This window comes from Octopus sinensis, linkage group LG24 (genome assembly GCF_006345805.1).
Source record: "Octopus sinensis linkage group LG24, ASM634580v1, whole genome shotgun sequence".
Taxonomy (NCBI): domain Eukaryota; kingdom Metazoa; phylum Mollusca; class Cephalopoda; order Octopoda; family Octopodidae; genus Octopus; species Octopus sinensis.
In genome coordinates this window covers 9497990-9513159 of record NC_043020.1, presented here as the reverse complement: position 1 = coordinate 9513159, position 15170 = coordinate 9497990, and the positions used below count along the sequence as shown (strand labels likewise).

The 15170-nt window shown below is 40.0% G+C and overlaps 1 protein-coding gene across 1 annotated transcript; it reads left to right on the top strand.

Moving 5' to 3' along the window:
- The first annotated feature begins 626 nt into the window (after nucleotides 1–626).
- On the top strand, nucleotides 627–9320 carry LOC115223866 (zinc finger protein 883-like). The gene is made up of 3 exons (XM_029794565.2): nucleotides 627–814; nucleotides 6071–8528; nucleotides 8944–9320. Exon 2 carries the CDS (start codon nucleotides 6599–6601, stop codon nucleotides 8516–8518), a length of 1920 nt encoding a protein of 639 aa, XP_029650425.1. The 5' UTR covers nucleotides 627–814; nucleotides 6071–6598; the 3' UTR covers nucleotides 8519–8528; nucleotides 8944–9320.
- Nucleotides 9321–15170: the final 5850 nt, after the last annotated feature.

Here is a 15170-nt window from a genome sequence, read left to right as displayed (position 1 = left end):
TTCTAGCGATTAAATTTTTTGGATCTTTTCGGTTTGAACGGCAGTTTTTTTCTAGCGGTGTCATATGAAATTGTCACCCATAATTATGACCCTAGTATCGATCTATTGCATTTCAATCTGTTTTAGGGTTAGGGTTAGGGTTAGGGGTGGGGGAAGGGTATCTTTTTTTTCTTCACAAATGTAAATAAACCCAATCTGTTTCTTAAACGAGGGACATATTCATACGGCACAGAATGTTTTTTTCCTTCAATAGACGTCATTGATAGGTTGAAATTGCAGAAATTGAAGAAGAAAAAAACAACAAATATCTTACAAACTATAGAATTTTCTCAATAAAGCCAAGAGAAAAAGATGTTTTATAAACACATTCTACCAGTATACGAAGTTTAAAAGTGTTTAGTTACGTGGAAATTATTAAAAAAAAAACTGCCGGTCAAACCGAAAAGATCCAATACTTTTAAGATGTAAGTATTATAACTGGTTTCAATAATTTATTTCGAAGGCTAATCACATCTTCACTAGTATCACCCACTGTCCCATTGTCCCCTTGTCAGCTCATATAATCTCCAAGGGAAATATTACCATTGTGCTTGTAAGCGATCGAAAATGCGGCTGGTTATATAAAGTCAGCTTCAGTTGTTCATTGTAGTACTTTTAGTAATTTATGGTTGTACTAATTAGCAATTTCTTGAATGTTGCCATAGAATTTAGCTAATTAAACATTGGTAAATCTCGTTCTAACTATCAGATATTTTACTTTGATAGTTTAGGGGAAACGTACAACGCACCGATTCACTGTTTACGTCTGGAAATGGTAAGTTCTTAAACGTTTAATTTAAGGCTGTAATAATGTATGGTAAATAATTGAAGGCGATCCTTCGGTATAGGTACTTGGAAGTGGCATTGTTTACCCATTTCTGAAGATAACAGAAAACCCTCTTGCTTCTCCCCCTCCCACTAACCTTAACCCCCACCCCCCATTCTTTTATTCTTTTACTTGTTTCAGGCATTTGACTGCGGCCATGCTGGAGCACCGCCTTTTTTAATCGAGCAACTCGACCCCCAGGACTTATTCTTTTGTAAGCCCAGTACTTATTCTATCGGTCTCTTGCCGAACCGCTAAGTTACGGGGGACATAAACACACCAGCATCGGTCGTCAAGCAATGCTAGGGGTACAAACAGACACACAAACACACACACACATATATATATATATATATATATACATATATATAAAATTAATTAAGGGTAGAAATCAATATTTATCAATTAAAACCAGTGGTCTAGCATATTAAAAAAAGAATCCGAAGATTAAAATATTTATATATACCAATTAAGGACTGAACACGAAAAGTGGACAGTCAACATGCTAGATATAGACGTCAAATCGCCATTCTCCACAAAAGATTATGTATTGAGAACATAATCTTTTGTGGAGAATGGCGATTTGACGTCTATATCTAGCATGTTGACTGTCCACTTTTCGTGTTTAGTCCTTAATTGGTATATATACATATATACATATAAAAAAAAAAACTTTCTTGAAATGTATGCGGTACCTATACCGAAATTACGCCCTTTCAGAGACAGAAGTAAAGAGTAAGCACTGCAACGATTTCCGGTTCTGTTTTGTCGACACATTTTTCGGATTCCTAGATTTTTGATATAAGGAGAATTACGACTTTGCGAAAAAAAAGAAAAAAAAGCACGTTTTCAAAATTTAAATTCTTTCTCCCCACCCCACCCCAGTTTTAAGCACCATTCCTCTTCTACCTGCAGCCTTTCAGATACACTAATTATATAAATCACGACATTGGCAAGAAAATTTTTTTTTCCTTTAAGAACACTACAAGTACCTAGGAGCACTAAGCTGTGACTTCGGTAAAATTATTTTCATGTCCTGATTTTCATGTAGAAGATAATCATTCCTACCACACAGAAACCTTGATCTCTGCTTTTGAATATCTTTATATATAAAAGAGAAGTTGTGTGTCTGTCTCCTACGATTTAGATTCCTAACTACTCCCACATTTTGCGGTGCAGTTTAACCAAAACCGGGTATCTTATAGTCGTGATTCATATCGAGCCCTTCTGGGTATTAGCGCGCGTCTACGATGAGTCTACGATTTAAAAAAAAATTACATTCAATTTTTCCCATTTTTAATGCATTTTTTTCGCTATTATATAAGGGAAGTAACTCTCTAAAAATTTATTAAATCTCAGAACGTAAATAGCTACAGTAACACCCCCCCCTTGTGGTTAGCCATATTGAGATGGCTATTATATATACTTTACATCTCTAAAAATGCTTATATAGTTATTTCCCTTACAAACCCGAGCAACGCCGGGCGATACTACTAGTATCCTCTAGAAATTAACTTGCAAGAATAGAAATGTAATTGAACGGTAGGTGATCTTTGGCACACCTGCTACTATCATTTGCATACATGCAATATTTCCTTTGTAGGGTGGTGGTGACGACGGGGGCAAAATTATTAAGTGGGGTAAAATGAGTTGCTTCTAATTTCTCGTTATTTCCCCCCCTGTCTGTTTGAAATCATTACATTGTAAATATTGCATCGTCATTTTGTACTGCTGCATCATCTTTAGGAGTAAAAAATTGGTCAGCACAGTTCTTGTTGGAGTTGAGTGTCCGTAACAGTTCGGTAACAGGTACTTTTTTTTTCAGGAAATTTTTCCTCAACCCGATTTTATAATTGAGGTTGCTAATAAAATATCCGGATAATTTATGGTGATTAATAATTAATATTCTTTTCTCTGTTGGATTCTAAGTCAATTTTTCTCACACTAATGTCTAATTTATATAATTTTCACGTTCCAAAAAGAAATGTCTAAAGCGGGGTAAAATGAGTAATGGCTAATTTCAATCTGTTCTCTTTAACTGCATGGTGCGTAAATATATCGGGGGAGAACCATTCTAGAAGATCGTGAAGAAGCTTTAAAGCATATTTTATGTTGAATTTTTTTTTTTTTTCTAGTCGAGTTTCGCTAATTTCTTATCATGTACCATTATTTACTGATCGTCTTTCGTTTGACCTAGATATTTTAATTTTTTGTTCGTTTCAGTTTCTGATACACCCGCACGATTTTCACTAAGTAAAAAAAACAAAAAAACTCGAATTTTTTGCGTGGAATCAAGTACCCTGACCACCTAATATGCTGCAAATCCCATATTTTGGTCCGGAATTGCTCCGGAAAGGGGGGGGTAACCCCCCCCCCCGGAATTTTCACAAGAAAAAAAAAACTCAGATTTCTTGCGTGGAATCAAGTACCCTGACCTCCTAATATGCTGCAAATCCCATATTTTGGTCCGGAAAGGGGGGGGGGTAAAATATGGGATTTGCAGCATATTAGGAGGTCAGGGTACTTGATTCCACGCAAGAAATCTGAGAACTTCTTTTCTTGTGAAAATTCCGGGGGGGGGGGCATGTTACCCCCCCCTTCCGGAGCAATTCCGAACCAAAATATGGGATTTGCAGCATATTAGGAGGTCAGGGTACTTGATTCCACACAAAAAAATCCGAATTTTTTTTTTTTTTTTTTTTTTAGTGAAAATCGTGCGGGTGTTAATCTGTAATTTTACCGGATTTTGGGCATAACTGCAGATTTCTGAGAACCGTTCCCCACTCAGGGATGTTTCGGAACAAGTCGTCTTGTTTCTGCGTTTTTAAGGAGGGGTGCAAAACTGCATTAGCCCAGCCCCTAAGACGACTCATCTGTTGCATAAGATTTTGTTTTCACTTTTACTCTTTTACTTGTTTCAGTCATTTGACTGTGGCCATGCTGGAGCACCGCCTTTAGTCGAGCAACTCGACCCCGGGACTTATTCTTTGTAAGCCCAGTACTTATTCTATCGGTCTCTTGTGACGGGGACGTAAACACACCAGCATCGGTTGTTAAGCAATGCTAGGGAGACAAACACACACACACAAACACATACATGCACATATATATATATATATATACATATATACGACAGGCTTCTTTCAGTTTCCGTCTACCAAATCCACTCACGAATTGAAGCCAACGTCGGTGAATTTTCCGAAGTTCCCCACCTCTCCTGAAGCACTTTCCCTCCAAAATTTTGTATATTCTAAATCTACATGATATAACACGTTCATAGAAAATTTCGTTAAAAAATATGTATTTTTCTGAAAATTATAATCATCCAAAATCGTGGGGGGGGGGGCAGGAATCTGTATTGATGGGTATGTGTCTGTTTTCTGGAAAACTGGAATGGCAAATTTACCATATCTAGGCCTACTCATTTTGCTCCAACCAAATTAATATATGGCTGTGTGGTAAGTAGCTTGCTAACCAACCACATGGTTCCGGGTTCAGTCCCACTGCGTGGCATCTTGGGCAAGTGTCTTCTGCTATAGCCCCGGGCCGACCAATGCCTTGTGAGTGGATTTGGTAGACGGAAACTGAAAGAAGCCCGTCGTATATATATATATATATATATAATATATATATATATATGTATGTGTGTGTTTGTGTGTCTGTGTTTGTCACACCGATGCTGGTGTGTTTACGTCCCCGTCACTTAGCGGTTCGGCAAAAGAGACCGATAGAATAAGTACTGGGCTTACAAAGAATAAGTCCCGGGGTCGATTTGCTCAACTAAAGGCGGTGCTCCAGCATGGCCGCAGTCAAATGACTGAAATGAGTAAAAGAGTAAAGAGTATATATATATATATTAATAGGCGCAGGAGTGGCTGTGTGGTAAGTAGCTTGCTTACCAACCACATAGTTCCGGGTTCAGTCCCACTGCATGGCACCTTGGGCAAGTGTCTTCTACTATAGCCTCGGGCCGACCAAAGCCTGAAAGAAGCCTGTGGTATATATGTATATATATGTGTTTGTGTATCTGTGTTTGTCCCCCCAGCATCGCTTGAAAACCGATGCTGGTGTGTTTACGTCCCCGTAACTTAGCGGTTCGGCAAAAGAGACCGATTGAATAAGTGGTAGGCTTACAAAGGGGTTGATTTCCTCAGCTAAAGGCGGTGCTCCAGCATGGCCGCAGTCAAATGACTGAAACAAATAAAAGAGTAAAGAGTATATATACACATATATATATCATGTGTCCGACCAGGCTATCAGATGTTGCTACACATCGCTGGTCACAATGTGCTTCGCATTGTTTTAGCCTTCAAATGACGCCTCCCTACTGGCTAACAGAAGAAAGAGTGAGAGAAAGTTGTGACGAAAGAGTACAGCAGGGATCGCTACCACCCCCTGTGGGAGCCTCGTGGAACTTTAGGTGTTTTCGCTCAATAAACACTCACAACGCCCGGTCTGGGAATTGAAACCGCGATCCTACGACCGCGAGTCACTGCCCTAACCACTGGGCCATTGTGCCTCCACATATATATATATGTGTGTGTATCATTACACTATCTGAAGGTATATCCTTTCGGGGTCGATAAATTAAGTACCAGTTACGCACTGGGGTCGATGTAATCGACTTAATACCTATGTCTGTCCTTGTTTGTCCCCTCTGTGTTTAGCTCCTTATGGGTAGTAAAGAAATAGGTATGTGTAGTTTGTAAATATCTAAACCAAGCACAATTTTGTCTCATGTAATTTTAAGTACAAATTCAAATGTAAAGTTCAGTTGTTGAGGTAAAAGTTTATAGTTTCATTTTGGATTTGGTTTGCAAGATTCTTTATATGAGTTTGTGTGTTGAAGTATATTCTGTTGTGTCTGGGGAGAGTCATTTTCTTTTTGTGCCTTATTATGTAACACACACACTCACTGGTAAAATTTCCACTTTTTTAAAATTTTTATTTTCCTAAAATTTTCATTGCATCTTGCAACTTTTTCAATAGTTTTGAAATGGTTGCAAGACGCAATGAAAGTTTTAGGACAATAAAAATAAGAAAAAAGTGGAAATTTTACTAATGAATGTGTTACATAATAAGGCACAAAAAGAAAATGACTCTCCCCAGAAACAACAGTTTATAGTTTATCATTCCTAAAATTTTTGTAAAATCTCTATTTTTTAATTAACATTTATATCTTATGCTATTTCTCTATCATTTCAGAATATCAGATGACACTGTCATTTAAGACATCAATATCTATAATCTTTTAAAGACAAGAGAAAAATGTTTTACAGAAAAACCGAGAAGTATTTCTTGTGAGCGTGCTGTTTCCTTCATTTTCTGGAGCCTGTACAAGATGATTTTGTATCCCAGTTAAATTTGGACTGATTTACAAAGAACCTTGATATCCCTCTCTCTCTCTTTCGGAGAGGCACAAGCACCTACACGCACATGTACACATACGGCAGTAACTTCCGCCTGCCGAATTCAATCACAAAGCTTCGGTCGGCTCGGAGCTATAGCGGAAGACGCCTACCCAAAGTGCCACGCAGTGGGACCGAACCCGAAACCATGTAGCTAGGAAGCAAGCTCCCTAACCACACAGCCATGCCCGAAATCAACAGTGATGAAAGTTCATGAAAATATTGCATCAGAAAAGTTTTGATCAACATAGGAGTAAATAATAAAAGGTAAAAAGTAAAAAAAAAAGTCCAAATATTTTCATGAGAAAAAAATTATTGCAGAAGAATGGATTTGCCTGAAGAATCATCAAAAGGAACAGAGGAATCATCATTCCATTGTGATACCTGTAAAAAGTCTTTCTCTCTGAAAAGTAAACTTGATACACATAAATGCATTCACACAGGTGAAAAACCATTCACCTGTGATATCTGTGGTAAATCATTTGCTTTAAGAAGTAACTTAACAAATCACATACGTACTCACACAGGTGAAAAGCCGTATCATTGCAATATCTGCGGTAAAGCGTTCTCTCGCACTAGTAGCTTAACGAGCCACATACGTACTCATACAGGTGAAAAACCATATCAGTGTAAAGTTTGCGGTGAATCATTCTCTGAAACGTATAAATTAACTAAACACAAATACATTCACACAGGGAAGAAGTCGTATCACTGTGATATCTGTGGGAAATCATTCTTTCAAAGATATCACTTAAATTCTCATAACCGTATTCATACTGGAGAGAAGCCGTATCAGTGTGATATCTGTGGTAAGTCATTCACTGATGGAAGTGCGTTAATCGTTCACAGACGTATTCATACAGGGGAAAAACCATATCACTGTGATACTTGTGGTAAATCATTCTCCCAATCAAGCCAGTTAACGATACACAAGAGACGTATTCATATGGGAGAGAAAGGCAATCAGGCAAAAGTGATGCCATACCATTGTGATACCTGTGGTAAATCCTTTACTTATCCAAGCTTATTAACTATTCACAAACGTATTCATTCTGGGGAAAAACCATATCATTGTGATATCTGTGGTAAATCATTCCCTCTAACAAGTCACTTAACACTGCACAACAGGCGCGTTCATACGAAAGAGAAACCATATCACTGTGATATCTGCGGTAAGTCATTTGATTACGGAAGTACTTTAACTGCTCACAGACGTATTCATACAGGAGAGAAACCTTATCAGTGTAGTGTCTGTAGTAAATCGTTCTTCCGACGTTACGACCTAACTAGGCATATGCGTTTTCATACAGGTGAAAAGCCATATCACTGTAATATCTGTGCTAAATCTTTCTCTGAAAAAGGTCAGTTAAAAAGACATAGATACACTCATACTGGCGAGAAACTGTATCATTGTGAAATCTGTGGAAAGTCATACACGAGCGGAAGTGCATTAACTGTTCATAAGCGTATTCATACTGGAGAAAAGCCATTTCACTGTGACATCTGTAGTAAATCGTTCACCCGTGGAAATGCATTAACTGCTCATAAACGTATTCATTCAGGGGAAAAGCCATATCAGTGTGATATCTGTAGCAAATCATTCTGTCAAAATACCCAATTAACTAATCATAAACACACTCATACAGGTGAGAAACCGTTTCGCTGCGATGTCTGTGGTAAGTCATTCACTCGCAGTTATGACCTAACCAGGCATGTACGTATTCATACAGGTGAGAAACCATATCACTCTAACATCACAGAGAAGTTACATCACTGCGATATCTGTGGTAAATCCTTCTCTCAAACCTGTTATTTAACTATTCACAACCGTATCCATACAGGCGAAAGACCTTACCATTGTGATATCTGCGGTAAATCATTCTCTCAAACAAGTCATTTAAAAATCCATAGACGTATTCATACAGGAGAGAAACCATATCAGTGTGAGTTTTGTGGTAAATCTTTCTTCCAAAATAGTGATGTAACTAAGCACAAACGCATCCATACCAGAGAAAAACCATACGACTGTAATATCTGCGGTAAGTCATTCTCTGCTAGTAATGCCTTAACTACTCATAAATACATTCATACGGGCGAGAAACCGTATCAGTGTGATATCTGTGAAAAATCATTTTCTAGGAATGGTGACCTTACGAAACACAAGTTAATTCATTTCAAAGGAAAGCCCTTTCTCAATGATGGGTCTGATAAATCAGTCTCTGTAACAAATGACTCACCGAATTAAAAACATTCTCTAGGCGCAGGAGTGGCTGTGTGGTAAGTAGCTTGCTTACCAACCACATGGTTCTGGGTTCAGTCCCACTGCGTGGCACCTTGGGCAAGTGTCTTCTACTATAGCCTCGGGCCGACCAATGCCCTGTGAGTGGATTTGGTAGACGGAAACTGAAAGAAGCCCGTCGTATATATGTATATATATATATGTATATATGCGTGTGTGTGTCTGTGTTTGTCCCGCTAGCATTGCTTGACAACCGATGCTGGTGTGTTTATGTCCCCGTTACTTAGCGGTTCGGCAAAAGGGACCGATAGAATAAGTACTGGGCTTACAAAAGAATAAGTCCCGGGGTCGAGTTGCTCGATTAAAGGCGGTGCTCCAGCATGGCCGCAGTCAAATGACTGAAACAAGTGAAAGAGTAAAAGAGAAAAGAGTATGTAAAGTGGGAGGCAAATGAAAGAAGACAGAATTCTAATCTTGTCTCGGACACAGCAACTTGTCTGCTGCTGGCTCCACAGCAAAATACATCCAGTGCACTGTGAACTTCATGGGGATAGTTAGGGCAGCCAGCTAAAGAAACCATGCCCCCAAAAAGGGGATGTACAAGTGAAATCTTATTCCTGGCTTATCTTGCATTTGGATCCTTTTTATCTTTGTTCTGTGGTTGTAATAACTATTGATTCATTAACTACATCATATTGGATTCATTATTGATTGATTTGGGATTATGAAAATAAATTGTATTTTAGACGGATCAGATTGTTGTTCATATATGTTTGTCCATTTTATTGCATTTGATAAAATTTTACATCACTTTTTTTGGTTATTTCATACTTTGCAATTTGGGTGGAGGTGCAATGGCCCAGTGGTTAGGGCAGCGGACTTGCGGTCATAGGATCGTGGTTTCGATTCCCAGACAGGGCGTTGTGAGTGTTTATTGAGCGAAAACACCTAAAGCTCCACGAGGCTCCGGCAGGGGATGGTGGTGATCCCTGCTGTACTCTTTCACCACAACTTTCTCTCACTCTTACTTCCTGTTTCTGTTGTACCTGTATTTCAAAGGGCCGGCCTTGTCACTCTCTGTGTCACGCTGAATATCCCCGAGAACTACATTAAGGGTGCACGTGTCTGTGGAGTGCTCAGCCACTTACACGTTAATTTCATGAGCAGGCTGTTCCGTTGATTCGGATCAACCGGAACCCTCGTCGTCGTAACCGACGGAGTGCTTCCATCCATCCACTTTGCAATTTGATTCATTCTGAGTTTTTCACATTGCTGAAAATGTAGAGCTAACACAGCTCCCCCCCCCCCCCCCAGTCAGATCCAGAAATTTTCAAGTTCAAATTTCAACTGAAATTGAGAAAAATTTAAATCAAAATAAATAAAGGTTATGATGCATTTTCATCCAGTATAATACATCATCATCATCATCATCATCGTTCAATGTCCGTTCTCCATGCTAGCATGGGTTGGACGGTTCGACCGGGGATCTGGGAAGCCAGAAGGCTGCACCAGGCTCCAGTCTTATCTGGCAATGTTTCTACAGCTGGATGCCCTTCCTAACGCCAACCACTCCGTGAGTGTAGTGGGTGCTTTTTACATGCCACCTGCACTGGAGCCAGGCGAGGCTGGCATCGGCCACGGTCGGATTGGTGCATTTTACGTGCCACCTGCACGGAATACAATTTAAGAAAAACTCTGTTTTTGAGAATTTTGTAGTTTAGGATAAAAATCATATCTGCTGACAGAGATCTTCAAGAAATTAAAGTATTTGTATTTGCTTTTTCAGTATAATTCCTTCTCAGGTTAATCAAGTACCATCGAGTCTAGCCATAGCTTTGTTAGATATTCCAATATTAGAACAATAGGCGCAGGAGTGGCTGTGTGGTAAGTAGCTTGCTAACCAGCCACATGGTTCCGGGTTCAGTCCCACTGCGTGGCACCTTGGCCAAGTGTCTTCTACTATAGCCTCGGGCCGACCAAAGCCTTGTGAGTGGATTTGGTAGACGGAAACTGAAAGAAGCCCGTCGTATTTATGTACATATATATATGCATGTGTGTGTTTGTGTCTGTGTTTGTCCCCCTAGCATTGCTTGACAACCGATGCTGGTGTGTTTATGTCCCCGTCACTTAGCGGTTCGGCAAAAGAGACGGATAGAATAGGTACTGGGCTTACAAAAGAATAAGTCCCGGGGTCGATTTGCTCGATTAAAAGGCGGTGCTCCAGCATGGCCGCAGTCAAATGACTGAAACAAGTAAAAGAGAGATTAATATTTTGTCGCATGGTGACAGGGAAAATTAAAAATAGACTTAACTATTACTAAATGATGAAACCAATCACCAAAACTGCATCAAGTGACTTACTTGTCAACCTCTCAATAGTGGAGGCACATGGCCTAGTGGTTAGAGCAGTTGACTTGCGGTCGAGGGATCGCGGGTTCCAATCTCAGACCGGGCGATGTGTGTGTTTATGAGCGAAAACACCTAAGCTCCACGCGGCTCTGGCAGAAGGTAATGGCGAAACTTCTGCTGACTCTTTCGCCACAACTTTCTTCACTCTTTCCTCCTGCATCTTGCAGCTCACCTGCGACTGACCGGCGTCCCGTCCAGGTGGGGAACCTATATGCCAAGAAACTGGGAAACCGGCCCTTATGAAGGAACAAACAACAACCCCTCAATAAATATGCTCAGGATGTAGATGGGTCTCAATACAAGTTTAATAACTAAAACTAGAACCCATGAATTTAAGAAAACAAATCATGGTTTTGAAATTGGTATTTGAGTATGGAGTAGTCAATATCTGTGGAGGCGCAATGGCCCAGTGGTTAGGGCAGCGGACTCGCGGTTTCGATTCCCAGACCGGGCGTTGTGAGTGTTTACTGAGTGAAAACACCTAAAAGCTCCACGAGGCTCCGGCAGGGGATGGTGGTGATCCCTGCTGTACTCTTTCACCACAACTTTCTCTCACTCTTACTTCCTGTTTCTGTTGTACCTGTATTTCAAAGGGCCGGCCTTGTCACTCTCTGTGTCACGCTGAATATCCCCGAGAACTACGTTATGGGTGCACGTGTCTGTGGAGTGCTCAGCCACTTACACGTTAATTTCACGAGTTGGTCGGATCAACCGGAACCCTCATCGTCGTAACCGACGGAGTGCTTCCCATCAAGTCAATATCTAATTCTACAAACATAGATACAGACTTAGATGTGAGATTAAGAAGTTCCATTTGCAAACATATTTTGGGTTTCATCCTATTATGCTGTGACCCAGAACCAACCAATGCCTTGTTTTTGAATTTGTTCAGCAGAAACTGAAGAAATGCACAGTAGTAGTTAACAGTCAAAGCACTTGTAAAATGAATTGGTTGCAATGTTCAGAAGGTTTTACACAAGTAGTTGATAGTTTCTGTGACTATCCTGTCGTCAGCAATGGAAGAAAGAGATCTGAAAGCATTGTAACCAGAATAAGAATATATATTTCTTTACTGCCCACAAGGGGCTAAACATAGAGGGGAGAAACAAGGACAGACAAAGGGATTAAGTCGATTACATCGACCCCAGTGCGAAACTGGTACTTTATTTATCGACCCCGTAAGGATGAAAGGCAAAGTTGACCTCGGCGGAATTTGAACTCAGAACGTAATGACAGACGAAATACCGCTAAGCATTTCGCCCAGCGCGCTAACGTTTCTGCCAGCTAGCCGCCAGAATAAGAATATAGTGAGAGAAAAATCAGGTAAGTAACAAGAGTATACTTTCATCAAGTATAAAATAGACCGTGAAGTGCAATGTTATGTGGTGGTGTGAAAATAGAATGTAAGGGATATGTGAAAGGTGGAAACAAATGAAGCAAGCTTGATCTTGTTGATGGGTAATATTAGTGTGTCAAGATCATCAATAAACTGGGATTTGTAAATGAAGAAATAATAAAAAGCACCATCCGAACGTGACCGATGCCAACCCTGCCTCGAATGGCTTCTGTGCCGGTGGCACATAAAAAGCACCATCCGAAAGTGGCCGATGCCAGACCCCTCTGGCACCTAAAAATGCTTATATAGTTATTTCCCTTACAAACCCGAGCAACGCCGGGCGATACTGCTAGTAAAATATAAAAATATCAGTAATTATTAAAATATATAACGTTATGTTCTACGTCATATATTTTAATAATTACTGGTATTTTTATATTTTATATATGTAAAGAATAACATTTATATTGCTATAATTGTCTTTTTTAGAAAATAAATAGACATAACATCATCATCATCATCATCGTTTAATGTCTGCTTTCCATGCTATCATGGGTGAGGGCGCGTGGCTTAGTGGTTAGGGCATTCGGCTCATGATCGTAAGGTTGTGAGTTCGATTCCCGTCGATGCGTTGTGTCCTTGAGCAAGACACTTTACTTCACGTTGCTCCAGTCCACTCAGCTGGCAAAAATGAGTTGTACTTGTATTTCAAAGGGTCAGCCTTGTCACTCTCTGTGTCACGCTGATTATCCCCGAGAACTACGTTAAGGGTACACGTGTCTGTGGAATGCTCAGCCATTTGCACGTTAATTTCACGAGCAAGCTGTTCCGTTGATCGTATCAGCTGGGACCCTCGTCGTCGTAACCGGCGGAGTCTTTTTTAAATTGCTATCATGGGTTGGATGATTTGACTGAGGACTGGCGAACCAGATGGCTGCACCAGGCTCCAATCTTGACCTGGCAGAGTTTCTACAACTGGATGCCCTTCCTAATGTCAACCACTCCGAGAGTGTAGTGGGTGCTTTTTACGTGCCACTGGCACGGGGATCAGTCAGGCGGAACTGGCAAAGACCTCGCTCGAATCCTTTTACACATGCCACCAGCACAGATGCCAGTAAGGCGACATTGGTAACGATCACACTCGAACGGTGCCCTTTTACGTGCCAGTGGCACGGAAGCCAGTTAGCCGCTCTTTACTCTTTTACTTGTTTCAGTCATTTGACTGCAGCCATGCTGGAGCACCGCCTTTAGTCGAGCAAATCGACCCCAGGACTTATTCTTTGTAAGCCCAGTACTTATTCTAGCGGTCTTTTTTGCCGAACCGCTAAGTGACGGGGACGTAAACACACCAGCATCGGTTGTCAAGCAATGCTAGGGGGACAAACACAGACACACAAACACACACACATATATATATATATACATATATACGACAGGCTTCTTTCAGTTTCCGTCTACCAAATCCACTCACAAGGCATTGGTCGTCCCAGGGCTATAGTAGAAGACACTTGCCCAAGATGCCACGCAGTGGGACTGAACCCGGAACCATGTGGTTGGTTAGCAAGCTACTTACCACACAGCCACTCCTGCTCTGTAAATGATTTTGTCAATAATCTGAATGCTAAAGGGTTAATTACCTTATTCTCTAAGTGAAAAACAATATCATTATGTAGTATCTGTGTATCCTACAGTTTGATAGGCCAATTACTGCAGTATTTGTCCTGAGATAACCTCTCTCATGGATTTGCTATGTTAAAAACACAATAGCAGAGACTGCTAAAACTCTTTCTATAAATTTCTTTGGAGTTGCTGAAAGTTATTTCTCCGAAATGGAATATTTTTCTTCATTGTGTAGTACAAAATGATTTTTGTACTCCAATTAAATTAGGACAGATTTACAAGTAATTTTAGGGTTAGGGTTAGTTAGGGGTGGGGGGAAGGGTATTTACTCTTTTTACTCTTTTACTAGTTTCAGTCATTTGACTGCGGCCATGCTGGAGCACCACCTTTAATCGAGGAACTCGACCCCGGGACTTATTCTTTGTAAGCCCAGTACTTATTCTATCGGTCTCTTTTTGCCGAACCGCTAAGTAACGGGGACATAAACACACCAGCATCGGTTGTCAAGCAATGCTAGGGGACAAACACAGACACACAAACACACACACGCATATATATATATACATATACATATATACGACGGGCTTCTTTCAGTTTCCGTCTACCAAATCCACTCACAAGGCTTTGGTCAGCCCGAGGCTATGGTAGAAGACACTTGCCCAAGGTGCCACGCAGTGGGACTGAACCCGGAACCATGTGGTTGATAGACAAACTACTTACCACACAGCCACTCCTGCGCCTTTTTTTTTCTTCAGAAATGTAAATAAACCCAATCTGTTTCTTAAACGAGGGACATATTCATACGGCACAGAATGTTTTCACCTCAATAGACGTCATTGATTGGTTGAAATTGCAGAAATTGAAGAAAAAAAACCAAAAACAAATATCTTACAAACTATAGAATTTTCTCAATAAAGCCAAGAGAAAAAGATGTTTTATAAACACATTCTACCAGTATACGAAGTTTAAAAGTGTTTAGTTACGTGGAAATTATTTTTAAAAAACTGCCGTTCAAACCGAAAAGATCGTAATTAATTCAATTTTACTTTACATTGTTTAATCTTTCTTGATCTTAGCGACTTTGTTTTTATATCTGAGTAAATGATTAAATTTTTTAATGAATTTCTTCTACTGAATAATATCCTCTTGATATTCTAACCCTAACAAAAATGTGTCAATAACATAAATATTGTATCTGAAATATCGTATCCTTCTTAATATTACATAACGAAACAGCGGCTACAGTCTTACAGTCAGCTTCACTTCTTCCGTGTGATAAACCAGGAATATCTA

What these genes read in the sequence shown, in the direction of transcription:
- LOC115223866 (XM_029794565.2), top strand. Translation starts at nt 6,599, where the DNA reads ATGGATTTGCCTGAAGAATCATCAAAAGGAACAGAGGAATCATCATTC.